At 40.9% G+C, this 26,567-nt stretch overlaps 1 protein-coding gene across 1 annotated transcript in view; it reads left to right on the top strand.

Annotated features, from left to right (window-relative positions):
- Window positions 1-26,422, top strand: part of LOC119738031 (guanine nucleotide exchange factor subunit RIC1-like) — a 30,994-nt gene extending 4,572 nt beyond the window's left edge. The window contains exons 2-31 of the mRNA XM_038212750.1: window positions 1,951-2,058; window positions 2,988-3,064; window positions 3,684-3,788; window positions 4,354-4,496; window positions 6,540-6,673; window positions 8,650-8,741; window positions 9,723-9,811; window positions 10,333-10,477; window positions 11,067-11,115; window positions 11,677-11,856; window positions 12,233-12,371; window positions 13,047-13,144; window positions 13,964-14,164; window positions 14,903-15,068; window positions 15,361-15,468; window positions 16,074-16,216; window positions 16,392-16,520; window positions 17,037-17,136; window positions 17,407-17,534; window positions 17,992-18,038; window positions 18,262-18,386; window positions 18,910-19,052; window positions 19,855-19,941; window positions 20,412-20,677; window positions 21,129-21,326; window positions 21,800-21,927; window positions 22,064-22,285; window positions 22,696-22,873; window positions 23,375-23,563; window positions 24,277-26,422. Coding sequence (XP_038068678.1) covers window positions 1,951-2,058; window positions 2,988-3,064; window positions 3,684-3,788; window positions 4,354-4,496; window positions 6,540-6,673; window positions 8,650-8,741; window positions 9,723-9,811; window positions 10,333-10,477; window positions 11,067-11,115; window positions 11,677-11,856; window positions 12,233-12,371; window positions 13,047-13,144; window positions 13,964-14,164; window positions 14,903-15,068; window positions 15,361-15,468; window positions 16,074-16,216; window positions 16,392-16,520; window positions 17,037-17,136; window positions 17,407-17,534; window positions 17,992-18,038; window positions 18,262-18,386; window positions 18,910-19,052; window positions 19,855-19,941; window positions 20,412-20,677; window positions 21,129-21,326; window positions 21,800-21,927; window positions 22,064-22,285; window positions 22,696-22,873; window positions 23,375-23,563; window positions 24,277-24,535 — 4,176 coding nt within the window. The 3' untranslated portion in view covers window positions 24,536-26,422. The remainder of the gene's footprint in view (window positions 1-1,950; window positions 2,059-2,987; window positions 3,065-3,683; window positions 3,789-4,353; window positions 4,497-6,539; window positions 6,674-8,649; window positions 8,742-9,722; window positions 9,812-10,332; window positions 10,478-11,066; window positions 11,116-11,676; window positions 11,857-12,232; window positions 12,372-13,046; window positions 13,145-13,963; window positions 14,165-14,902; window positions 15,069-15,360; window positions 15,469-16,073; window positions 16,217-16,391; window positions 16,521-17,036; window positions 17,137-17,406; window positions 17,535-17,991; window positions 18,039-18,261; window positions 18,387-18,909; window positions 19,053-19,854; window positions 19,942-20,411; window positions 20,678-21,128; window positions 21,327-21,799; window positions 21,928-22,063; window positions 22,286-22,695; window positions 22,874-23,374; window positions 23,564-24,276) is intronic.
- The last annotated feature ends 145 nt before the right edge of the window (window positions 26,423-26,567 follow it).

Genomic DNA, 26,567 nt, shown 5'->3' on the forward strand with positions numbered 1-26,567 from the left:
TTGACTCAATGTGATTATGCAGAGGGAGAAATTATAGTCATATCAGTAACCGGTCGTGAAATCTTTGGCAACATCACGAAACATTTCACAAATAGTTGTGAACAAAATTCATGACGTAAAACTTCTTCACTGGTTTAATGTCCCTTCAGGGCAACCATAAAACAAAAAGTCCATGTGTTTAGTCAAATTCTAGATCATTGGACAAGCATACTGTACATGTGTATGACAGCTCATACGTGATTACACTCGTTCATCCTGTTATACCTGTCAGGCAAGTGTTTGTTTAGCTAATGTACTCTATGTATGCACTACATGTACAATGCTGTACATCCAGTAGGCCAATCCAGGCACGCTAGCAATTCTATCACGAAGGCCCCCTTCAATGGCGAAAGCATTGTGTTAGCTACTGTACAGATAATCCATCGCGGAGGAGTTGCTTTATACAATAGACCTTTATCATGCTGCCACCATTTCAGTCAAGTTCCCTGTATCCAATAACAGTACTGAATGATAACGTTTTGTGCAAAAAGGAACCAGACTATTTGTCCTTCCAGCCTTGCTTTGGTTACATTGATTTGAATGGGAAAAAAATCAAATGGCTGAAAATGGCAAAAAAATCAATAGACCTTTATCATGCTGCCACCATTTCAGTCAAGTTCCCTGTATCAAATAACAGTACTGAATGATAATGTTTTGTGCAAAAAGGAACCAGACTACTTTTCCTTCCAGCCTCGCTTTGGTTACATTGATTTGAGTGGGAAAAAAATCAAATGGCTGCAATGTGATAATGGTCTATCCAGTGTTTCCCCTGGCTAATGAACTGAGCGAGGTGGTAACAATTCAAGTTGATGACTGAAACAAATTTATGCAGTCTGCAAACTGAAAAGAATGCAGCGATGATTCCAAAAACACATCGAAATTGTGAGTTCTTGATACATGGAGGTAAAGGAAAACGCTCATATATTACACAAAATGAAAAATTCTCAATTGATATTTCCTTTTTTGCCAATCTTCACAGCGAGGTGGTGATATTGGCAAAAATTGAGCGAGGTGGTCACTGAAAGTAGCGAGGTGGGCCACCTCACGTTTGAATGGGCAGGGGAAACACTGCATAGCATGCACAATGGTTTGTTCAATGAAGGAGGCATGTTGTGTACATTTTGTACATTGCCCGGCATTGTCTGTGCATTGTGTGATGCAGGCAGGATAGACTGTGAAAGGGAAAGTGAACGAGGCAGTTTAATTCATTTGAAACAGGAAACGTTGGAAGTGTGTATTGTGAGTCATTGTCTGTCGGATGGCAGGTTACTTGGTAAATGGTAAACGTTCAACATCTGCAGAAGCCCTATCTTATTATAATCAGGATAACATGCACTGTTTGGGTTGAAATTACTACGTTGTTGAAATATTTCTATGCCAATTTTTAAAAATCTGGCTTTTTTCTCTCTCTTTTTAAGTGGTTTCTTAATCATTTCCCTTTTTCCTTTTAAGATTTTCATATATTTTTTTCTTCCTTTTTTTTAATGTTTGGTACATGTATGTATGTCATGTATGTATTTCCATGCAGATCAATGGACCGATCCAGTAAGCCCCTCCCACTGCACACTTGGGCAAATTAACACGTGCTCCTCTCCAATGCCACACTGCATTTTCCTGCCGCGCGCATCATACGCGCGCGCACGCATGTTGGACTTTTGTGCACGCATGTCGGACATAAATCACAGCTGTGATTGGTCAGAATACCATGGGGCGGTGCTTACTGGATCGGTCCATTGTAAGGACATAGTATTGTAAACAATTTACATTAATGGAACCCAAACTTTCCTTTCTTCTCTCTCCTATGTTACTCTGTTTGTTGAGGAGTCTAAGTTTTCGTTACAAGAAACTTTCCTCAAAACTGAAATTTCAAATATTAAAAGCTGTTGTTTTAATGGTCCCTTTTTTTTTTAGCCCTGTGTACTGGTGGTGACATACAGACGTTCCGATGATTCACTCATTGTTCTGGGGACCAATCAATGTGTTCAGTGGCGACCAGACTGCAGCGTCTTGGCAGTTGGGGTGAGTCAGAGTAGGATCGAGATCAATAACCCTACCCTCCTCAAATCTCACCCATCCCTGTCTGGTCCTCATACTCCACTCCCACTCCTATCCCTACACCCACTCCCACACCCACCCCAGCCTTTGCAATCAGTGTCTTAGTGAGGACCGGACTGCACCGTCTTGGCAGTTAGGGTGAGTCAGAGTAGGATCAAGGTCAATAACCCTACCCTCCTCAAGCTTCACCCCTCCCTATCCAACTCTAAAGCCCCACCCCCACTGGTACGTCCACAGCCACTCCCACACCAGCCCCAGCCTTTGCAATCAGTGTCTTAGTGGCGACCAGACTGCACCGTCTTGGCAGTTAGGGTGAGTCAGAGTAGGATCGAGGTCAATAACCCTACCCTCCTCAACCTTCACCCCTCCCTATCCACTCCTCAAACCCCACCCACACCCACTCCCACACCCACCCCAGCCTTTGCAATCAGTGTCTTAGTGAGGACCAGACTGCATTGTCTTGGCAGTTAGGGTGAGTCAGAGTAGGACTGAGGTCAATAACCCTCCCCTCCTCAACCTTCACCCCTCCCTATCCGCTTCTCAAGCCCACCCCACTGCTACCCCCACACCCGGGAGAGCTCAACATTTTCCCCAGTCTTCTGACGACGGGCAGAGCATACTCTCCGAAACATTTAGTTTCCTCGGTTCTTCCACAATCTCAAACACTCACAAAAGAATTTGTTACATGGTTCTACCAAAGACCTAATCTTATTGCCATCTTAACCATTCAAACCTTCAAATCTTATTAAAACAAAACATATCAGCAAAAGCGCAATATAGCAAACTTGCTACATGTAGAGCACTGGTACAGTATTCCAGAGGTTCAATGTTCAAATCCAGCTTCACTCATTTTTCTGTGTTCACCATGTTGTTTTTGTTGCAATATTTTGCAGACGTCCGGTGGTCACTTGCTTCTCTTCAAAGTTCAACATGAAGGCGGCCAGAAACTCTTGACTACAAAACAAACCAGGTAACCAAGACTTCACATAAAAGTAACTAGCAAAAATATAGAAAAAAAATTAACCATTTTCCCCCTCATTGTCGCGTGTCATTGTTCATGCAAGCAAAAATAGAGGATGCTGTTGAATTCACTGACATGACCAGTCTGTTCTGTGAAATTAATGGCACATGGGGACATTTGCAATTGCCCGAAAATATACCTGCCGTTCTAAATCCTTACTCAAAGTGAAGATAGGACTGGTACCAAATACCCTGTGAAATTATTCCGCCTGAAATGGTATCATTCGGAAGAAAACAATCATTGAAGGTAGATTTTTACATGCGTTGGCAATGGAATCAAGTCACGAGACCCCAAACATTTTGCATACGTTTTCTCTATTTTCTCATAATGTATACCATCCACTGAGCTGAAACTTCAACACGTTGACTGTTATTTAGGCACCCTTCTTAAGATTTTTAGCGATTTTTTGCTTCAAAAAACCCCCAGAATTCCTCAAAAAGCAAATGTTCCAATGTACCTTTAACTTTTGGACAAGTCGGTGATAACATGTGACATTTTGGTTTTCAAACATCATGCAACCTCCTCACAAGGTACATTTGTACTATTGGTTATTCTTGTTTTCCTGTAGCTCCGCCCACTACAGGTGGGATGCAACAGAAGCAGACACGAATGCTGTGCCCATGCTGAAGATTGTCTACTCCTACACATTACAGATACCTGGTGGCATCAACAGGTAAAGATAGTCTTAACATCTAAGTAATTGCTAAGCGGATTTCAAACATCACATTGAAAAGAGTCCCTTTAAAATGTAGTTGCTCAGCAGAAACAATTCTGCTTACCAATATGCTAAATAGAATACAGCGGAATATCAGTCCAATGGATTCAGACTAACTGATAAGATGATTTTAACTCTCCTAGTGGGCAGTCGATATACAGAGCAATGTAAAACCCTTTAAAACCCTGCAGGTCAGTTTCAAGTAAAGGAATATGAAGTGTTGAACTGTGTCACACTGAGAGTCACTGCACAAAAAACCAGAACCTGTTGAGAGCCGTAAAGCATGACTGAATCTGCCTGCTTGCCCTGAGCTTAACCATGCAAAACAATTAGTTTTGAAGTGTCATCCATACTCCACAGAAGATTACCTCCAAGGAATTTGAAGTGTGGGTGCTAACTCTATGGGCAAAAGTGGTTTTGCAAAACTTGAAGGATTGTGAAGTGCAGAAGACAAGGAGAGTATATATTTTCATATTTTGTACTAAATAAAAGTCTATCATGTGAACTTTTTGTTTTTTCAAAGTCTTTGCTGTTTGAAGGATGACCTCCTGGTTGCTACGGGCAACGGCCTATTGATGCGAGTAGGCTGGGACGGCAGTACCCGCAGCCTGATGGATCTATCCATCCGGGCCATTCCCTTCTCTATAGATCTGCAACAGTCACGAGGTTAGTACAAATTCAGCGTTATTAAAGACGTATAGAATCATTGCTTTTCATGCATTTTGTTTGTTTCCAATAATGACACTGGTCACTCCAAATCCAAAGAAGAACGTTCAAAACCTAACCTGTTAAGTTTCAGCGCAGTGGATATTACACTTTTCGAGGAAGCAGTGAAAAATCGTGCACGACCTTTTGATCAGGAAACCTGATTTTGTCGAAAGCACTCTTTATTTTCAAACATCAGTCAATTGACAGATCATTGGAAATCACCTACATTTCTTGATTTGTTCTAAATGACAGCAACCAGACGGAATAATTGCAGGGGTGTTTAGTACCAGTACGATCTTTAACCCTAACTCCCTACTGTCTTTTACTAAGTACTGGACCAAGTCCGCAAAAATCCATCAATCACACTGCTTCCAGTGCATGCTTTACTTTAGGCCTCCAGGCCCATGTCCATCATACTCCATCAATATTTAGTCAAACCGGGCCTGCAGGACCAATCCCCTAAAATGCACCAAAATGTTGGGATGGATTTTGATGGAGTTGGGTTAATCGAAGTGAGATTTTTGATAATAATTTGGTAGGTTACTTTTGGAATAAATGCAAATTATCCTTTACCGCTGAGGACTTCTGTAGATTTGTCAATTCAGAGGCAATCAGTGTTTCAGTACAGGATATTAAAACGGCATTTATAAGTCTTCTCAATTACTTTCACTCTCATCGAAAGTTAACCCATTTGCAAACCTTGTACATTGTACATGTTGTATGGCAATGAATCTAGATCAAAACATGAGAGTGTTGGCCCAATTGCAGTTTGGGGCAGTACAGGTACTAAAAGGTTCATTACAGAAGCCAAAACAAATTCATAACAGGATATTGAAAAATGTCAAATGAGTATTTTCAAATATCGTTTCGGTTTGCGGTAACACCATGTGGTAATAACTACTGCTTAGAAGATATTAGTTCTGAGAAGAACTTGTCCTGCTTATTATCAACTTTGCTAAGTAGTTTTTTGTTCTGTGAAGAACAGTCCTGCTGTAAGTTCTAAACGAACTTGTCTTTTCAAACTCTTTCACATATTTCAAGAATTAAGTAATATTCAAAGAATAAAATACATTTGGAATTCCATAAAGAATTTTCCCCACAACTTGCAACCCTACCCTACTAGCCTCTTTCGTACCCTAAAAATGTTAGCGGCCCCTCGATCATTGGCTTCGAGATACGCCGCATAGATAAAGCTGATAAGCATTCAAAATAAAAATTAAAAAAAGAAATTCCTGTCGCTGGCAATGTACTTCCAAGTATGATAAAAGTATGATAAATCAATACGATGGTTGAAGTACCTCTCACAAACTGTGGCTGAGTTTGAGATTCATGTTAAATTCCACACATTTTTATCTTCATTGTATGAAATACATCAGGCAACAACACTGACCTTTCCACATGTTCTCTTCTAGAGTTGAAATGTTTTCCACTTCAAAATGTCAGTTTCCTGTTCTGGTACTCCTAAATTTTATTCACAAACCACAGGAGGTTGTGAGCAATAATTTGCTCACTTTGATGTTGTCGTAAAATGGCTGTGCAGTTTTTTTTTTTTTTACATATTCATTTTTCTGCATAATTTGTGTATATAAACCTTTTCAACATTTTTGAATGGGCTTTTGATTTTGATGGGAATGAGAAATGTTGATACAAACAAGTGTTTTGATGTGATTTTTTTAGAGAAACAAAAGCACAGATTCTCAGGTTTTATAAAAGATGATTTCCAAATGCTCTTTTCAATCTGTGTCACGTTTGTTGTGTAGTTTAGTTTAGAATACACCTAAATATTAAACGAACACAAAACTGACTGTAAGCGCAAATATGGAAAATTGACTTTTAAAGCATTTCCAATAGACCTAGACGGAATTTTGTGACATATCATTTTGAGTGGCATTCAGCCTTATCACTCACTGCGCAGCCACTTAATTGACATGACAACGAACACACAGTGTTTATGACATCTTGACAATTCCTCCAATATTTCTGTGTTTCCCTCTTTGCCAGAGTCCACCCTGGGTGATAGCACCCTATCCTTCAAGCACGCTGAGTACAGCCTGATCCTCGGTGGTCTAGCTGTTGTCTTGTCTGATGGTAGGGCAGCATTCCTGACATCAGAAAACAGCAAGTTTGAACCAAGGGTAAGATACTGTAGTCCCTCACAAAGTTACCCCAACTTTATCAAACTCTGCACTCAGCTTTTTTTATCTTGACTTTTTCGTTCTTGTTCAGTTCTCAAAGCTTAGAGATTCATAGCTAAAATATTGACTACATTGTAAACAGTGTTGTGGTCTACCCATCAAAAGGCCTCTGATCATAAGTCATTCATATAAGACAATCATAAATCATCGAGTCCCAAATAAAGTTACAAACTATTTAAAACAAGTAACTGTGACAAAAGTATTGTTTTGTTGGGGTTTTTTTTTTGGGGGGGGGGGGGGCGTACTTGTGAACTTCTTGTGAGCCGTTTTGTGTTGTACTAAACTACAAACTACAACACAAAAACTAAGCAAGTGAAATGCAAACTATGTGGACGAACATTTTTAGAAGTAAAATATATTGCATAAATACGGAACCAGCATATTTGTGTCAATTTTTGAATACGAAAACTCCTTTTGAAACAACCATCTGTACCGTTAATATTCATGTCATGCAGAACTTTTTAGTTTACATAGAATTTACTACATGCAAGTGATTATGATGCATAGTGCATATTGTAACAATAATTGTTGTTGCTATTCGGAACCAGCATTTTTGTGTCAATTTTTGAATACGAAAACTCCTTTTGAAACAACCATCTGTGCCGTAAATATTAATGTCATGCAGAATTTTTTAGTTTACATTGAATTTTATTCATGCAAGTGATTATGATGCAAATATGCATAATGCATATTGAAACAATAATTGTTGTTGCTATTCGGAACCAGCATTTTTGCGTCAATTTTTGAATACGAAAACTCCTTTTTAACAACCATCTGTGCCATTAATATAAATGTAATGCAGAATTTTTTAGTTTACATAAAATTTACTACATGCAAGTGATTATGATGCAAACATGCATAATGCATATGATAACTTTGATCATTCATGCATGGTACATGTAGGTGTTAATGGAAGGACAAATTTTGGCTTTGGAAGTTTATGTTTACTGGCACTCTGCATGCTCTTCTGTGTAGTTAGAATTTGTCATTGATAACAGTGTAGCTAAAAGCATTATCCTTATTGTAGTACACAGTCTCAAAATTTGTCAAAGGTTACGAAATATACATGTATTTCCTTCCGCATAATAAAGGAAGGAATGTATAAAAAATATATCAAAAATAACTCCCTAGGCCTTTTTGCTAGGATGTAGCCTCAATCCTGCAAAATCCTCCATTTGGCCTCATGGAAAAATAGCTATAGCCTCAATCCTGCAAATTCCTCCATTATTACTTGAAAATGGTCCGTGGAGGGGTGACCACTGCCTGAATCCTGCAAAATACTGCAGCAGTGACTGTCAATATGTTGAGGCTTGGCCAGTGACATCCTGGAGCAGTACGGAGGATTTCAAGCATAATCCAAGCCTATATTTATGCATGGCTGAACAAAAACAACACAAGGTCCGACCCAAGACCTTGACAAAGTGCATCCTACAAAATCAGTCATGCACTTCAATCCTCCAAATTCCTCCACTTTGGCAAAGAGGATTTTGAAGGATTCAGGGCGGTTAGGCTTTGACTGTACAACCACAAATATACACTGTACGGTACATGTATGTTCCTAGTAATGACTGCATATGTACATTGTTCCCTGCATGTTTGCATTGCAACGTGTTTCTTTGACATGAACAGGTCAAAATGTTACTTTGTTAAAAAAAAAAAAAAAAAAAAAAAAGACTTCATTACTCTGTGCCGAAATTGGCAAAGTAATTTAATAGTCAGAATACATGTATGTGGTTTGGTGCCTGGATCTTGCAGAACTGAATCTATGAAAATCTAACCAAATCACTTGCCAGTTTCTGGCAGATTACTGATGCTGATGGTTATACTAAAAAGCAAATCTTCACTTCATGAACATCAATACAAAATCCTGTCATTTGTCATTGTTTGCTGATCATGTGTGTGTTTTGCCTTCTCAGGCTGTGCATGCAGTCTGGGCACCAGACGTCTCCAATGCCTGCTGTGTAGCCATCAATCATAAGTACCGCCTTATTGTGTATGGGCTCTCAAAGTAAGTGCAGTGAACACTCAAATTCAATGAGCCATATTTATTATCTCTATATATGTGATGCGATCAAGCTACATGAGTTGTTTGTCTGGAATTTTCATTTGGAGATGCAGGCCACACTAGGCATGCTAGGGCCACTTCATCACATCACTTCATCACATCTGTTGGTGTTCCGACTTCCATAATTTTTGAACTAAAGGTGGTATCAGCATGCGGTTTTCACAGCAGTAATGCTGTGATTGTGCTCATTTCAAATCTGTAATAAAAAATGTTTTGACTGGGGTCGACAAACGACCCATGTTGCTTGATCGCATCACATATATCTCGGCAAAAGTAATACATAGCGAGTCTCGTTTGCCATTCAGCTTTTAGAGGGTTGAAATCCATTTTATTTTTAATTTTTTTTTTAAGTCTTATTTATATCTTCAGGGTGTCTCAAAATAAAATATACGCGTTTTTAAATGTAAATGATAAGAAATGTACTGAATATTTCAGAAAAAGGCAACTACAAGGAGAAAGGTAAGGATGTCCTCTATCCAATGATATTAATTTCATAACGTCATTGTCATGGATAAATGAGCAAAAAAGGTTCTATGAACGAGGTCCAAATCAGGACTGTGACAATTTGTTTTACCTGGGTGGCAAAGGGCAGACAGATGTTATTCTTTTACTGTTGATGAATCAATTAAATTGTTGTTGCCACTAAACACTGGAATAAATGTTAATGTCTTCAATAGGCTATCAGATTACATGAGTTCTCTTTCATGATATAAATATGAATCATATGAAACATTAACTCACACCTTCCAACATCCTTAAAAAGCCAACAGGAGTTTTGGTTGAATTTGAAGGATTAAGGAAGGACCAGGCATGCCCAAGGGAATCTTTCTGGAGTTTCGTTCAATGCAAACAATGTGCTGATACTTTGAAATATGGAGATGGTTAATAGTCTTCTTTGGTGTGTTTTTGTTTGCTTTTGTGCAGTGGTCAAGGTGTAGTTTTCACTGTCGACGAAGTAACCGGTGCCCTGCTGTTGTCACATCGATTAACGCTCTCCAGTAGTGACTTTCCAGGTATTTAGACAAAAAGTGTTTCAAGAGTAGAGCTATGATGTCTAAGTCAAATACAGTAACATTGTAGCTACATGTATTTCATTCATGTTTGACATCGTAGCTTGTTGATTCTAAAAAATAACAACCTATTCCAAATACAGTTTTATTTTCGAGATTTTGCCCTTCACCAGTTTGTCAAAAGGCCTGTAATGGTCACTGCTTTCAAAGTGCTTGCGAGCACAAAATCATGATCATACTTCAGAGGGACTCGAACCCACCACCCCCTGTAAATTTGTACAGATGTCTTAACTAATTGACTAATCCGTCCCTGTGGCTAGCTGGCTAGTTCGAATCCAGTTATAACAACAAGTATTGCAATCAACTTGAACGATTTTTCTGAACCAAGATTAAAAAAATAAAAAACAGACAACATAAACCTTTTTCTAATCATTGAAGACTGTGTGAACACAATTTGAATTTGCAAATAGGCCCCTCTTCCAAAACTGACAGGCATAATTTGCATGCATCTTCTTTGTTCTCAGATGGTTGCCAAGCAGCAGGGCCCGTTTCCTTAGTGAAGTGGACCCCCGATGGCTGTGCCTTGGCCTGTGCCTGGCGTCAGGGTGGTTTAGCTCTCTGGAGTGTGTTTGGGGCGTTGCTCATGTGCACATTTAGTGGCGATTATGGGTAAGGCTAAGACCTAAAACTCCAAAGTTGTTTTTTTGTGTGATACTTTAAAGATGCTTTCCCTATGCTATTTTTGAGTTCACCTCCAAAAATTGATTTGTTTTATTCAATTGCTCTTTTCCTAGCAATACAAAAGTTGTTCACTTTTGAATGAGATATCGAGCTAAAAATCCACCGACGTTTAGTTATTGATTTATTTCTTCACAAAATATGACTTATTGGCTGCCAGACAATTCAGCTATCACAGGGCTATCACAGGGCGGGTTCACTTGTCCACAAAATGAAAGCACTGTTTTTTCAGAGGGTTACAGATGCCCCATATCAGAATGAAGTAGATTTTTTCATTAAAACAAACACACAAATTGAACATTCATTGGGAGGACAAAATCAACTTTTTGAAGAGTACAGGGTATGCATCTTTAATATCGGGCTTGATGCCCATTAGAAGTTGAGATACATGTATAACGATATGCCACTGGGCTTGTGCACTGGTGGATTTGGAGGGTTCGGCACGGTTCCTGACAGAAATTCCTGAGTTAAGGTTGTTGGAGTCTAGTTTGAAGTCTTTGTGTTGACCTTTTATTTTCAGGTTGTGTCCAGATACCAGCAGGCCCTATCCACTGCATGTTCAGTCCATGGTGAGTGACACTCGGACCTGGAGTTCTACAAAGGACATGGCCCCTCTTCCTTTTTTCTTTCGCTTTGTCCTGCTTGAAATACGCTTTGTCCCACTTGAAATATTCAAATAGAAATTTTGAATTTTTAGTACTAATTTCCTTTCCTTTTATCGTCAAAGGACATGTGGCTTTGCTCCTTCCAGAGCTATTTTTATAGGCATTGCAATTGTATCTGTTTAAGACAATCGATTCTGTAAATATGACTTGAAGCTTTGCATGGTGGATGAGATAAAGTAGAAAGATTGTGGATAACACCATGTGGAAAGACATATTTTCTGGGGAGAAGTGTGGTTCTGAAAAAGACTGGAGGACGGACAGAGCACGGGCAGAGCACACTGTCCGCAACGTCGAGTTCTACACTCAACCAACTGATTCTTTTTCAGAACCACACTTCTTCCAAGAAGAAATTACTTTCCACGTAGTGTACCCGCAAACTTTGTACTTTCGGTTCTGATTTATTAGAGGAGTCTAACCAAAACAAAACATACTTTCCACTTTCCTTTTTGTGTTTCTGCTTTGTAGGACTGGGATCCTGAGGGCTACAATTTATGGCTGACCACCGTGCCCCAGTCAAGCAAGGACAGAAAGACGTCTGGTACCAGAGTACCGTTCCCGTCAGTCATTCAGCAGCCTGATCAGCTGGCCGGGGAGTTACTGGTGGTTGCATTTGTCAAGAGTGCCCTGACTTCAAACCCTTGCATGGTGAGTAAACGGGTCTTGGCTTGAACTGAAGAGGGCGCCAGTGTTACTTTCAAGTAAACCATAAATCAAATGACAAGTCAGGTTGTAAGTAACCTGACTTAAGCCTGGATTACATTAAATAGAAAGAGCAGTAAAGTAAACGATCCAAAGCATCCAATTTTGGGGGATTTCAGTCCGTAATATCCCTTTAAATGTGTTGACATGTACTGTTTAATATGGGTCAAATAGCATGTAATAGATGCTTACATGTTTGGGTTGCACGGCGGTCGCCTGTCGGCAAGACGTCACAGGGCACATGGTCTATAGGGTGAATCATATTCGTTGAGTATATTTTGACTTGTTCTGAACTCTTCTGAACTCTTCTTATCCCATACAGACCAACCATGAGCACTTATTCCTGCAAGGGGAAGATAGGTTGTATCTGAATACAGGAGACACGATACTCAAGACGGGTCAGTCAGACGTGCCGTTGGATCACAGTCCAGTCACGCCGACTTCACAGGGTAATGCATCAGGTACGAATATCTCGTATCATTCCAACCTAGAGCAAAACCTAATTTGATTTACATCACCCCGATGTAAAAATTCCATCTTATGAATAGTTAACGCGGTACCTGCTGCTATGTTCATCAGATTTGAACCAGCCAACCGATTCCGTTAGCTCGGTGGTCGAGTGGTAAGACATCTGCACTAGAAAGAAGGAGGTCGTGGTTTCGAGTCCCACCCGAGTGATTTTTTTCCAACTTTCACTCAGGAGGTAACACACTGAGTATACAGTGTTTATATACGTCGGTGAAGGGCAAAACCTAATTTAATTTACATCACCCCGATGCAAAAATTCCATCTTATGAATAGTTAACGCTGTACCCGCTGCTATGTACATCAGATTCGAACCGGCCAACCGATCCCGTTAGCTCGGTGGTCGAGTGGTAAGACATCTTCATTAGAAAGCATGAGGTCGTGGGTTCGAGTCCCACCCGAGTGCTGTTTTTTGTGCAGTGACTCTCTGTGTGAAACAGTTACTGTAACACTTCATATCCCTTCATCGGAAACTGACCTGCAGGGTTTAAAAGGGTTTTACATTTTTCTCTGAATATTGACTTCCCACTAGGAGGGTTAATACAGTTCACACACGAGAACTATTAATGCGATTGGAATTCAGTATTGCGATGGCATTTTGACATTTTCAGGTGGTGATGCGCAAGGTCCTAGCGTTCTGATTGGCAACAAGCAGTGGCAAGTCCTGTCCCTTCCATACAGCTACATGGCCAGTAACTGGCCACTGAGGGTAAGTTCCATATTGGTATAGGTCTCATCTTGTTAGGTTCCATCTCTATAGGTACCATCTGGGTAGGATCCATCTTTTAGGTTCCATCTATACAGGTTCCATCTCTGTAGGTACCATCTGGGTAGGATCCATCTTTTAGGTTCCATCTATACAGGTTCCATCTCTGTAGGTACCATCTGGGTAGGATCCATCTTTTAGGTTCCATCTATACAGGTTCCATCTCTGTAGGTACCATCTGGGTAGGATCCATCTTTTAGGTTCCATCTATACAGGTTCCATCTCTGTAGGTACCATGTGGGTAAGATCCATCTTTGAGGTTCCATCTATACAGGTTCCATCTCTTGGGTTCCATCTGGGTAAGGTTCATCTTTTAAGATTCCATCTTTTGGGGTCTATTGTTTAGATTTCATCTTTTAGGTTTCATCTTATTAGGTTTCATCTTTCTAGTTTCCATCTTCTTACCTTCCATCTTTCAGGTTCCATCTAGGTAGGTTCACTCTTCTTAGGTTCCATCTTTTGGGTTTCATCTAGGTAGGATCACTCTTGTTAGGTTCCATCTGCATAGGTTGCATCTGCGTAGGTTCCATCTTAAACTTAAGTCAACTTAAGTTGTGAGCCTCAATCAACATTGTGTATAGACTGTTTAACATTATTGCGGAAATTATCCCATGAAGTTGTTCAAAATACTGCAAATAATAGCCAATTCACTGGGTCTACTGTGGATAAACCTTTCCACAACTTACTCCAGATACTTAAAGATAACTCCTTATTGAGACAAATCCTTTCTGATGATTACTTTGTCTGTATTTCTCATCACAGTATGCAGCTGTGGATCGGTCAGGCCACTGTGTCGCCATAGCGGGCAGGTTCGGCCTAGCACACTGTACCCTCTTTGCTAAACGCTGGAAGCTGTTTGGTAACATCACTCAGGAGAGAGACATGTCAGTCAGCGGAGGGGTGACCTGGTGGAGAGACTTCCTGGTCTTGTCCTGTTATAACCACTACGAGAATCGGCATGAGGTAAGGAGGATTTCCAAGTGAACATCTTGGAAGACGTTTGCAGATTGAAGCGAGTGAGCTGTTTCCTGGTCGGCATCTCTGTTCACTAATACAACAGCCATTCACTAATAAAAATAAGAAACAGTAACCATTAATGTTTGACACGGACATAGTCTGAATTTAAAAATAAACTGGTGTTACCTTCATATTTCAGTCTGTACCTTTGTATTGTATCTGCAAATTTCTCCCAAGACATTACTCTTCTTTTAGAGCCCTCAAATTGGAACACAGGGGTGATTGGAACAAGATGTGTTAACAACCTTTTCCCAGCTGAAAACAGGTTTTGCTCCAGACTTTTGGAGCATAAGTCTTTTTTTTTCTGGAGAGAGAAAACAATATTGTCGTCCTCAGGCATGCACCTTTTCCTCGGATCCGCTGATTTCCTTGTTTTTTTAATGGACCTGACTGCCATTACAAATTGAAAAACACTGTACAATTCTTGTGTGGTTCGGAATTTCCTTGTTTTTTTCTAAATTCCCAGTTGCATGCCGGGGTCCTAAATTGAAAACAAGTTATGGGTTTTGACAAAATTACAGGGGATGTTTTTGAAGTTCTCTGAAACATAACTTTTTTAATTGAGCAAAAGTCTTCCTAATATGCCTATAATTTGATACAGTTTTGTAGTTTGTTTACTAGTACCACATTGGGTAGAGTCACAAACTCTGAATATCTATTTTGTTTGACTTTTGTATCTTTTAGTTGCGGTTATATCCTCGAGTGAGCAACCTCGACAACAGCTTTGCCTACATCACCAAGGTGCCTTACCAAGTGCTTGTCCTCAACGTCTTCAAGGATATTCTCATCGTCTTTTGTGTGGATTACCACATCTCACTGTACAGCATAGAGCGCAGGGAGAACACAGGAAGTAAGTATTGGGTTAAAGGCACATAGTATCATTTGTATTTATCCCAAAAGTAACCTACCAAATAAGTTTCAAAGAAAGCTTACTTTGATTCAAGATCGTACCGGTTCTAAACACCCGTGAAATTATTCTATCTGGCTTGCTGTCATTTACAAGTAATCAAGAAATGTAGGTGATTTCCAACGATCAGTCAGTTGTCTGATTCTTGGAATTTCAGAGTTATATAGACAAAATTGTGTTTTGTGCATGGTTTCCTAACAATTGCAGGATATTTTATGATTGTGTTTGTGTCTAGGTCCTAGTGCCAGTATTAGTAGGATCCAGGATCTGTCTCTTGCCAACTTTGTGCCTCATCCTACCTCCTTGGTCTCCCTGACGCTCACATCACTGCGATCTGAAACAGGTCAGTACTGGAACCTTGTAGTTACATTGATGCTAAAGAGTCAAAGACTAAAAATGAATGACTTTGATTGTTACTTCACCTCATTCAAACTAAGGCCAAGTAGAAAAAAAACTTGTTCTTCGTCCCAGCTTTTAAAATAAACTGAAGGAGGCTTCCCAAGATGGCGGATCTTACAAGATGGCGGATGGATTTTTTCTTTTTCTCGACTCTTTTTGTGATACAGAGTTGTGTCCAAAGGAACACTTATCCTGTATACATAGCTACAATTTTGTTGGAATCAACTACAAAGACAAAATCGTGACACAAGTTGCAAAATATAGTGCAAAAGTATGAATAACCAAAAAAAGGAGGCAGGCGGGAAAAGAAGGAAGCAGGCGAGGACGAGAAATGGTTTACTATTTTACTTGGCCTAATGACCAACACTCTGGTCAATATTCCAACATGTCAGGGAGGTAAAACATCTTACTGTGGGACACAAGAGATTGCCAACTTGAATTTACTGCGATTTAACCAAACATTTCAGAAGGCAGTTTTTTTTCAAGATGCATTTACAAAAGGTTTGGGTTGTATTAATAATAAGTATATCTACAATCTTTCCACTACAGTTTCTCCCGAGTTAGCCAACCATACCAAAGAAGCAGAGAGTCTGATCATCAACGTAGCCGGGAGGTTACTGATGCTGCAGAGAGATCACTTCAAGACGCCAACGCTGACCCATGCTCCTCTAGACAGACGGAAACACAACGAGGTGAGGATCAGGCGTCATATATTTAGATTTCCCTTCAATTTTGACAAAATGTTGAAAAATATCCCCCAAATTAGGAAATGTCCTCATATGTTTTAGGTTTCCCATCAATTTCTCTGAAACTCTTCCAGATATTGCCAACATTTTCTCAATTTTTGGTTTTACCTCTTTCCCGTAGATGCCCTTCTGTGCCCCAGTGGTGCTTGCCTCTTCCGTTGAGAACATATGGACCACGTCTCGTAGCAATCGGGACAAACCTCACCTGATGGAGGCACTGTGGCTGGGATGTGGTGCTGCAGGCATGAAGGTAAGCAGGAACAATATTCCCCCTGGTGACAAAAATATTTCCCCTTATGATAAAAATGTTTTCCCCTTGATAAACATATTGACTGGCTGTTAAGGCACTAGTGGTTCTAGCAAACACATGGGCCATGTCTCGCAGTAATTGAGACAAACTTTACTTGATGGAGGTGCCACTTGTGTAAGCTGAGGAAGGTAAATATTATATTAACTGGTAAATATAATAATATGAACTAGCAGGTAAGGCACTAATGGTAATATTGTACTCGGTTGAGAAAATATGGACCACACCTCACAGTAATAATGACCAGCCACACCTGATGGAGATGTCACTGGCATGAAGCCAAGGAAAGTAAAAACTATAATTTCAATTATATTGACTGGTCCATATATTGACTGGTCCATATACTGACTGGTCAATATATTGATTGGTATGTAATATACCCTGCCAATCTTGGAAAGGCACATAGTCACATGTTTGTTTCTGTTTTGTTGTAAAGTGTTTTATTTTTAATGATTTCAGGTGTGGCTTCCGCTGTTTCCCCAGAACAACACAAAACATCACCACAGCTTCTTGTCCAAACGCATTATGCTGCCATTCCAGCTCAGAATCTACCCTCTTGGTAAGTCAACCAAGCACAATTATGGGCCTACCAATCAGGAGTGATAATTATATAACCCTTGGAGAGTTGGTAATACACAGAAACGTGACTTTACTTGCAAAAGATAGACTCCTTTACATAATAACAAATGCAGACTACTAAGATGTTATGTATGTACCCATTCAAGTCACCATGGTCTACTGGCAGAGATATAAGCTTTGTATGTCTACACGTTTATTCTTTCTGATTATTGTTTATATTCTGTTGTTGTATCTGTGTTTTGTTTTGTAGCCGTGTTGTTTGAAGACGCTGTCATGTTAGGAGCAGCTACAGACACCTTGAGCTGTGAGCCGCAGACACCGTGCAGCGCTGACAACAACAAGCCAACAATCCTGCCATTCACTACAGTAGAACGCACAGTAAGTATACCATAGGAAAGAGTCTATTAGTTTAGGATTCACAAAACCCTATGGCACCTTCCAGTCTACTCTATCCCTGCCAGGTGCTACACAGTGCAACAGGTGTACAAGTCTATGGGACCTTGCTGCAATGGGCCATCAACATCAGTTCATAGAAGACCAGTCTTAGACAAAGGGAGCTAGTTGCAGTAGACAATGCCACTGTTGTATCATGTTGCAGTTGGTAGCCAGGACTCTGTGGCATTGTACCTTTGGGATTATTGACCTGATTGATCTTGTAACATTTGGCAGGTTCTGCACTTGATGCGTTGGGCAGGGTTTTTCTAGACAAAAATACCCTGGAGGGTTAGGGTTAAAACAGAGACCTGTGTTGAAACTCTAAACGACAGTTAAAGGGCTGCCACTCAAATAACAAATCACCTTGTACTTTCCTTCTGGAATTTTTCCCCTTTTTCAGACTCAGATCTACCTGCACCACATCTTAAGACAATTGCTGAGAAGAAAGTAAGTTATCATTATTTGTTTTAATAATATTTCACAAATTAATTCAACAAATACTGATTCAGAAAAAGGGATCAGACCTGAACTATTTGGCTAGTCTGGGGAAAATATCTTATTCAAGACGTATGATTCTAATAAGAGTTCACTCTTTCAAAACTGAACTGGTTTTTGTACATGGTTCTTTTCTGACTTTAATCGTGTTTAATTTCTTGTTGCTATTTTGCAGTCTTGGCATGCATGCGTTACAGATCGCCAGCAGTTGTACGTCTCTCCCGTACTTCCCACACGTCTTAGAACTCATGCTGCATAGTGTGCTGGAGGAGGAGGCTACAGCCTCAGAACCTATACCTGGTAGGTATATATGATAGCAATACCGAACTGAAATCCTCGATCCTGATTCGCTACAACATTGTGGTAATATCCCGTATTGCATTGTTCATCTGGCACGATGCGTTTCGCGCACTTTTCTGAGATGCACACGTTTACCTGCTGCGTGCATGTATAACGGATAACAGCTGAAATACGACCACAGCTTTTGCCTCGCATCTTTGCTGTGCATCAAGTTTACTTCAAACTAATTTTTGTATTCCACTTGCACTCATGAACACAGAAAATGTGCTGCATCTGTGTGCCATATTGCCTGTGGCAAATAGGTGCACTACATTATTCCCAGTTTGACCCGCATGCGCGGGATTACTAATAAATATCTATTGCAAAAGTCTTTCAGAAAATTCAGTGTCAACTTTTTGGCACAGTGGGAATCGCAAAAACTTGGATTTTGACGATGGAGACTCCTAACAATCCAGTCACGAATGTTAACTTATCCAAGATTTCCCGTCTAATTTCACGTCTAAATATGATTGTCTATCATCAGATGCTCTCCTTCCGCGTGTGGTAGCCTTCATAGAGGAGTTCCCTCAGTTCTTACAGACCATCGTTCACTGTGCCAGGAAGACTGAGATTGCTCTCTGGCCGTACCTCTTTGGCACCATCGGGAGTCCTCAGGAACTCTTTGAGGTACACCTCTCCTCCTGCCCCACCCCTCCTCCTGCCCCACCCCTCCTCCTGCCCCACCCCTCCCTCGCCCCTTCATGTCTTGTGATGATGTGAAAACAGTGTTAATGTTGAGTCCATCGTAGGGCCATCACAAGACCGGTTACTAGTTTAACTTCAAAAAGTTAAAAAGTCTGATCACAAGTAACTGGATTAACAATAACATTTTGTCACAGTTCATTTGAAAAAGGTTGTGACTTGACTTGAGACTGGATGACTTGTGATGGACTTGTGATGTCTTATGATGTATTGTTATGACTTGTGATGCCTTGTGATGACTTGTGATGTCTTATGATGTATTGTGATGACCGGTCACTAGTTAAACACAAGTCTGATCACAAGTAACAAGTTGTGACTTGACATGAAATTGGATGACTGGTGATGGACTTGTGATGGACTTGTGATAACTTTTGATGAACTCAACTACAATTATGTGCAATGAATCCAATTAAATCCTGAACCTGTTTTCTATTCACTGCCCACCCAGTTTATCAAGATTCAACAGAAATGTTTAATGTTAGTGCCAGAATTGCATCTTTGTCTCTCAGTGAAGAAAATCCCTTTATACCCATCCACGACCCTACCATTGTTTAAAAAAGTTTTCAGCATGGCAACGTCAAACAGTAGCCCCCCCCCCCAATTTGTTTTTCTTCCTTTTTCAGAAAAGAGATAATTTGCAAGTTGAAACTGTGTCTCAATATGTGAATCTTATTTAAAGTTGCAGAAAGTACAATTATTTTGTTTTATCACATCGTTTGTTTGACAGCAATGTATAAAAACCGGTGCCCTGCAGACGGCTGCTTCCTATCTGCTCATCCTGCAGAATTTAGAGCCTCCTAAAGTCAGTCGACACGTGAGTACCAGTGATTCATCATTGTGAGTTCAAGTCCAGCCTATTGGGTTGTAGTGTGTGTGTGTCCACGGGCAAGACACTTTACACTAGTTGCTCCTCCCCAGTCAGGGAAAATGGCAACCTCATGCCCCATGCTTACTTTCTTTTCAACCTTATTTCCAGTAGTAACCCCTTGGTGGGAAGCTTGTACATGACATATGGCAATCCACCACTGATGCGCTGGTTGACATTCATGGACTTGCTGCACATGGCTTTTATCACAGTAGCAGTACAGGAAGTTAGGCAAAATCAATCGAATACCCCTAGCACTGTTTCAGGCCATTAGGCTTAAGTCCATCATACTCCATCAGTATTTTGTCATGCCAGGCCTTCTGGACCAAGTCCCCCAAAATCCACCAAAATGGGGGATGGATTTTGATGGAGTTGGGGTGGTTAGAGTTAATTTAATGAAACATGACTGTTACTTTCAGCATGCTACACAGCTCCTGGATGCTGCACTGGAGCATTGCGAGTGGAAACTCTGCCGAGATCTGCTCAGGTTCCTACGCTCCATCAGCGCCACTGACTTCGATGTTGCCAGAACTCCGCCCCCGAACCTCAACAATTCCATCGTCTTCCCGCTGGGCAGCCCCACCCCGCTACCTGCCAAGGAGGGCGTGGCTAGTCTCAAGCGAGGGAGGCATTCGAGCAAAGGGGGCAGAGGGACTGAGAAACAAGAGGTGGTGTCAGAGAAAAGGTAGGCGTGGCAAAAGAAAATGTAGGCGGGGCTTGAGAATAGATAGGGGGCATGGCTAATTTCAAATGAGGGAGGCACTCTAGCAAAGGGGTAGTGCGGACTAGAAGCAGGAGGCAGGGCCAGGGAAAAGGTAGGTGGGACCAAAAAAAATGTAGATGAAGCTTGAAAATAGGTAGGGGGCATGTTTTTTTTTAAATGAGGGAGGTACTCTAGCAAAAGGGGCAGGGGAATGAGAAGCAGGAGGCGGGGTCAGAAAAAAACTGGTCTGTGGATGAGCAAACAAGTACCCTTCAAGTCACTCCTTTGGGAGTTTGTGCCTATTGGGGTTGCATCCTCTAATGCTGTGCATGCTGTGAATAACACTCAGTTTAAAGAAAAACAGGCAAAATGAAGGCGAGCAAACAATTTATGTGAGTCTTGATGATATCTCTCTTTTTATTTCTCTCTTTAGCCGTCTGTCCTCACAATCCAAGCCCTCATCTTCCCAGTCCAAGACGACGGATCAGTCCTCATCCGTCGAGGAGTACTTCGTGGATGTGATTCTCAATCGACACGCTCGGAAACTCATCACGTCTCTGAGGCTGAGAGACCTTGGGATGTTTGTGGCTTACCTGGACTTCAAGCTGCAGGCGTGGCTGGCAAAAGAGAGGTGAAATTTGTTTTTGTAAGAATTGTTGGAGAGCTTCCAAGAACTCGTTCTCGGGTTTTCCTTGGGAGAAAGGATTTTTCTTCTCATATTAAGCATATTTTTGAGTCAGTAGGCTGACTTGGTCAGGTTTAACCCATGATCTGTGAGATGTTTCAAATGCTTTAAGTCTGAAATATGTTGGCGTATATTTTGCATTCACCTTTATACTATGATCCGCCATTATCTTTTACTATCTGTCAAGGGGGATCTGATGTGCAAAAGATATGGGAGGATATTGTGATGATACATAAATAATGATCCTTTAATAAGCAAAATGAGTCTCCTGCCGATGCATTCCCGATCCTTGCTAACTCCATTTCCAGTCTTTGCTGATGAGTTGTATCTTCCATAGCAATCCATTTGGAAGGGATCGACACTTACCAATTGAGATGCAAAACTACCCTGAGAATAAAGTGTTTATCTTTTGATTTTAGGGGTCGCGTTGCCAAAGTAGAAGACTTTGAGGCAGCCTTGAAGCAGCTTCATCATGACTTCCACTGGCCTCTCCCGACACTGACTAGCGGATCAGCTTCCATCGCCATCAATGCAACCAAGACGCCAAGTAAGATGCTTCAAATCTTTCATTCACTTACCTCGACCTTAAAAAGGCCTCCTGTTGTGATTGCCATATCTCAGAATGATATGGAAATGTTGAGTTACTAGCTGAGGACTAAGCCAACAATCTGATTGCTTGCTAGGTTTACTGGTCAAGTCTTCGCCGCCCACTGCTGCCACCATGCAAGCCCAGATCAATGGCCTGAAGCTCAGCGGAGACCCAGACACCGACAAACCCCACCAGGTCCTGCCAGCTCACCCGAGGGACCTACGTATCCTGATCAGACCTCACAGCCTGACGTCAGACAGTACTCACAGTGAGGTCCGCACTGAAGAGGCTATGCTCAAATACCCCTCAGCCAAAGGTATCAATTCGTTTATTACTTTATTTTGTTGGTATGAAGGGCCAGACTTTTGACTAACTGAGTTACTGACTGGTTGCTTGATTTCTACATAAGAAGTTTTTCCAACGATGGTCGGTTGCCCATCATTGGAAATTGATACAAAATTCCACTTTTCTGGAAAATGACAGCATACAAGATGCCATGATTTCACAGGATGTTTGAAACTTTTATTCACGTACAGTCAAGTAAGGTATTTTATAATAATTTGGTAGTTTTGTTTTTTGATGTTTGCAAATAATTATTACCTTTAAGAAAGAAATATTTTTTCTTTGTGCTCATGTCTACAAAAAGTTCCTCTAAGTTTTAGTGACATGTACGCAAATGTGAAATATTGAGTGAATTCATTAATTTGCCTGGTACTACTCCATCAGGTTCTGACGACAACAGCATCGGCACCACTGAGCCCTCGGAGGGCAGTTCCATGTTTGGTGAGGGGGAGAACCCGTTAGAGGACAGTATATGGAGCAGCAACGCCAACTTGGAAGAACTGGAGCAATTCTACCTGCAGCTGAGTCAGAGTGGCCCAAGACAATCAGACAAAGAACTCAGGTATGGGTTGTCATTGAGATAGTATGTGTGAGAATTAGAGTAGGGTAGGGTTTCAGAGTGGGGGAGTGTGGCCTAGTGGTTAAAGTCGATCAGAGGGTCAGGGGTTCGAATCCAGCTGCTGGCCATATGTTGTGTCCTTGGGTAAGCCACTTCACCCCAACTTGCCTCTCTCCACCCAGGAGTATTTATGGGTAATGGCATTTAACGTACGATGGACTGACATCCCATCCAGGGGGAATAGAAATATTTTCAGTCATTTTATGGCAAGGAAACTAGACATAAAGCCGGCCTGATGGGCCACATTAAATTGTGACAGCTTTTCTAACTTTGCGCCGATACATTATTTGTGACATAAAGTAAGTACCTTAATTATGTTTCCTTTACAGTGGAAGATGTAGGAGGATTCAGGAACATTCCGTACAAAAATGTTGTGGGAGTTATTGTTCAAAAAGCCTAAACAATAACACAATTATCACTCGTCTTCCTATCGTTATCTCCCAGGTATCTCTTTGACATCTTCCTTGCCGCCCTGTGTCTGGAGTGGGCTCTCCTCATCGCCATCATTCTCAGGGACTTGGCTCTCATCACTAAGGTTGTCATGGTAACCACATCCTCCGACGTTGCTCTGGATGTAGTGGCCCGCATGAGGGAGGGGCTGTCGTTTCTGGAGCTCTGGGCAGACTCTGAATGGTAGGTAGCTTTTGTTTCTGGAGTTTTAATTTCTGAAATTGAGATATTAATTTTCTATATTCCCAAGACTTTAAGATTTTGGGTTTTGATTTAAGATTCTCTGTTATACAGGTGGGATATTTGTCAGAAGTTTTTCCTGATTTTGGGATTTTTTTAATGAGGGGTTTTCCTGATGTCAGGATTTAAAAGAATCTCTTGTGAAATCTGGAATTCCTGAGATTTTACCATAAAGGTTTTTTTTACCTTGACAATTTTTTTATAGAACAAAAGAAATGGGTATTGTAAGGGGTACTTTAAGGCAAATGCAAACATATCCCATAGATCCTATGTTACTCTGGGGCCCTCGGTGATCCTCAGACCTTCCGCAGATTATTTCGTGGGTTTTTCCATTTTCTCCCAATCTCACCCTTGATTAAAAGTTTGATTTTTACTGGACTTCAAGTACCAGCCTACTGTCCGCTGACTAAGTCAATGACTGACAGACTGACTGACTGACTAACTAAATGTAAATAGTGTCCTAAACTGCTGTCAGACTGTTTGGTCCACCTCAACTAAGCAAGACAGTTTTAAGAGCTTGTTTTCAAGGTTTTTCAACAAGCTTTTGGAAAACACTAAACACAGAGCACTTAAAACTGAAGTGCGAAACTCAATATTGGTGTTAATTTTTTCCCAACTCAACAAAATCAATCAATTGTTTTTTGTTTCCCCTACAGTCCAGGTTACAAGCCCCTCTTGCTGGCCATCAGGCCCCAGGCCCAGGTCCTAGCGGAAGCCGTGGAGAAGGCTGTCACTCCTCCCCACACCCCTCACTCCAGGACCTCCTCCACCTCGGACCAATCCGTGGGACATCAGGAGATCCGTCGGCTGGGGTCTCACGGCAGCGGGGTCATCTCGGAGCACGAGCTGTCGGAGGAAGACGTGTTTGAGGAGGAGAAGGTGAAAGATGAGGAGAACGGATGCACCATCTCATGATAGAACGAGAAGAGGAACATTAAGATGTTTCTTGAGGAGAAGTTCATCTTTATCGTTGCCTGTCTTGACTTCTTCGTTGTAAGACAATGCTGAGAATGGTTTCCTCCGTCTGTTGATTAAAGAGGCAAGTTGATGCATTTCTTTGATAGGTTGAGAACTTTTGGTGGGCATCTTTGTTTGAGAAGGCAGGAGATGTTGAGGAGAGCAGTTGTGTTATCGTGTGATGGAGGAAGGAAGTTTATACTTTCCTTTGTGGAGAAGATAAAAAATTGATGACATCTTTGAGGAGGAGGCAGACAAGGAACAGGAGAACGGCTGCCTCATCTCGTGGTGGAGAATGAGGAGAGAAAACTTAGTGTGTTTCTCAAACACCTTTGTCTTTGACCGTTAAATCCTCATGGAGACATCTTCAGAAACTGGTTTTCTGTCTACGCTGAATTAACACTTACAACCTTTTCACTGGTTGTAATTTCACTTCAGCTTCTTCATTCAACTTACATTTATGACTCGTTCCAGTCGAGATTTGAGACTCTTTCTAGTCAAGATTGTTCTGATGATGCGAGTAACACTGTTTACTTTTTTTGTCTTTAATAAACAGTATTAATTTCAATGCAAGTAAACTGCAAAATTGATGAATTAAAAGAGTCCTGTGTAGCTTTGCCTGGTCTTCACAGCTACAAGGTCGAATTTTATTTTTTGAATTTTCTAAGGATATGACCTGTGTTTAGAGAATGTCTGTAACTTAAAACCTTGGTTTTCCCCCCAAAAACATGGGACATTCCAGTTTGGAACATTACTGTTTGTTGGTTATTCCAAGCTGGAATAATATGTCTCCAACTTTTCCTGCATGAGAATAAGTGGCCCTACCAGGTTGTTTCATATAGAAACTGGCTCCCTATTAAATAGAACATTCCGGTTGACCAAATTCAATTCAAGAACATTAGCTTGAATTTTTTAGTCCAAGTGTGGTTTCAAGAAACTTATACTCTACATACTTCAGTAGTGTCACAGATATCGAACTGTGGTGGCTGACCCGAGTAAGCCCCGAGAATGACGTCAGAGCTAATCGCCCGGCACGGGGTTAACCGGAGTCAACTCGGGCGAGCTAATCGAACACACCCTTAATCTGTTTACATTTAGGAATAAGTGAGTACCAGGGAACACAAGAGTGAAGTGATGGGCTGGTTCCTGATCCCTATTTTATATTGTAGACTGAAGAGAGGGAGCGGGAACCAGTCTTAAAGTGAAAGCTTTTACTTTCCTGGTTCCATACTCCATTCATATCTATAAACTCTGAAAAAGTGTCCCACAACTGACAGCAGTTTTCCACATTTTTGCCCCTCGTTGGGCATTTGAGTATGAACAGTTGGTGGGACACACTGCGTGCACATACTGATCCACACGTATGGCGTGAAGTACGCGCAACTAATTTTTGATGTGCATGCAAGCCATAGCATCTTTGCGTCATCGGCGTCGTTGGCAATACTTTTGAATGTCTCTCCCAGTGGTCTCCCCCAACTCTCCCTTTCTTACCGTTGAGGGGGTACTTCTGCACAGAGCCCTATAGGACGTAATGTTACCTGTATGCATTATGTACAGACAATATTTTTACAAATGGTGCTACTAATAATTTATTTTATATATCTTAGAGTAGTAACATTATAAAGAGCTTGTACAGACGTGCTCAGGCCAATTTGTACGCTAGAACATGTATATACAATGTACGTTATTGTCGGATAATAATGCAGTGATAGAAACTAATAAGATACATGTAAATGTAGTAAATGTTCAGTCTTTGATGGAAATCCTTGGATGTGTTTTTCTGTTCAAAATGGAAAAGGGACGTTAGGAGAAAGGTGTTTTTGCCAACAGGATTCCAAAATCTCATAGAATTTTTAGAACAATGAAAATCAAATTTTTATTTATTAACTCAGTGAAGGTGAAGTCATTGCAACAAAATTGAAAAGGTATTAATTTGGGACTAAGAAACATTTCCAATTTTGTTAGAAAATACTTTGAAAATGCACTCAAC

The sequence above is a fragment of the Patiria miniata genome, unplaced genomic scaffold, assembly GCF_015706575.1.
Source record: "Patiria miniata isolate m_02_andy unplaced genomic scaffold, ASM1570657v1 HiC_scaffold_3, whole genome shotgun sequence".
In the NCBI taxonomy this organism is placed as follows: domain Eukaryota; kingdom Metazoa; phylum Echinodermata; class Asteroidea; order Valvatida; family Asterinidae; genus Patiria; species Patiria miniata.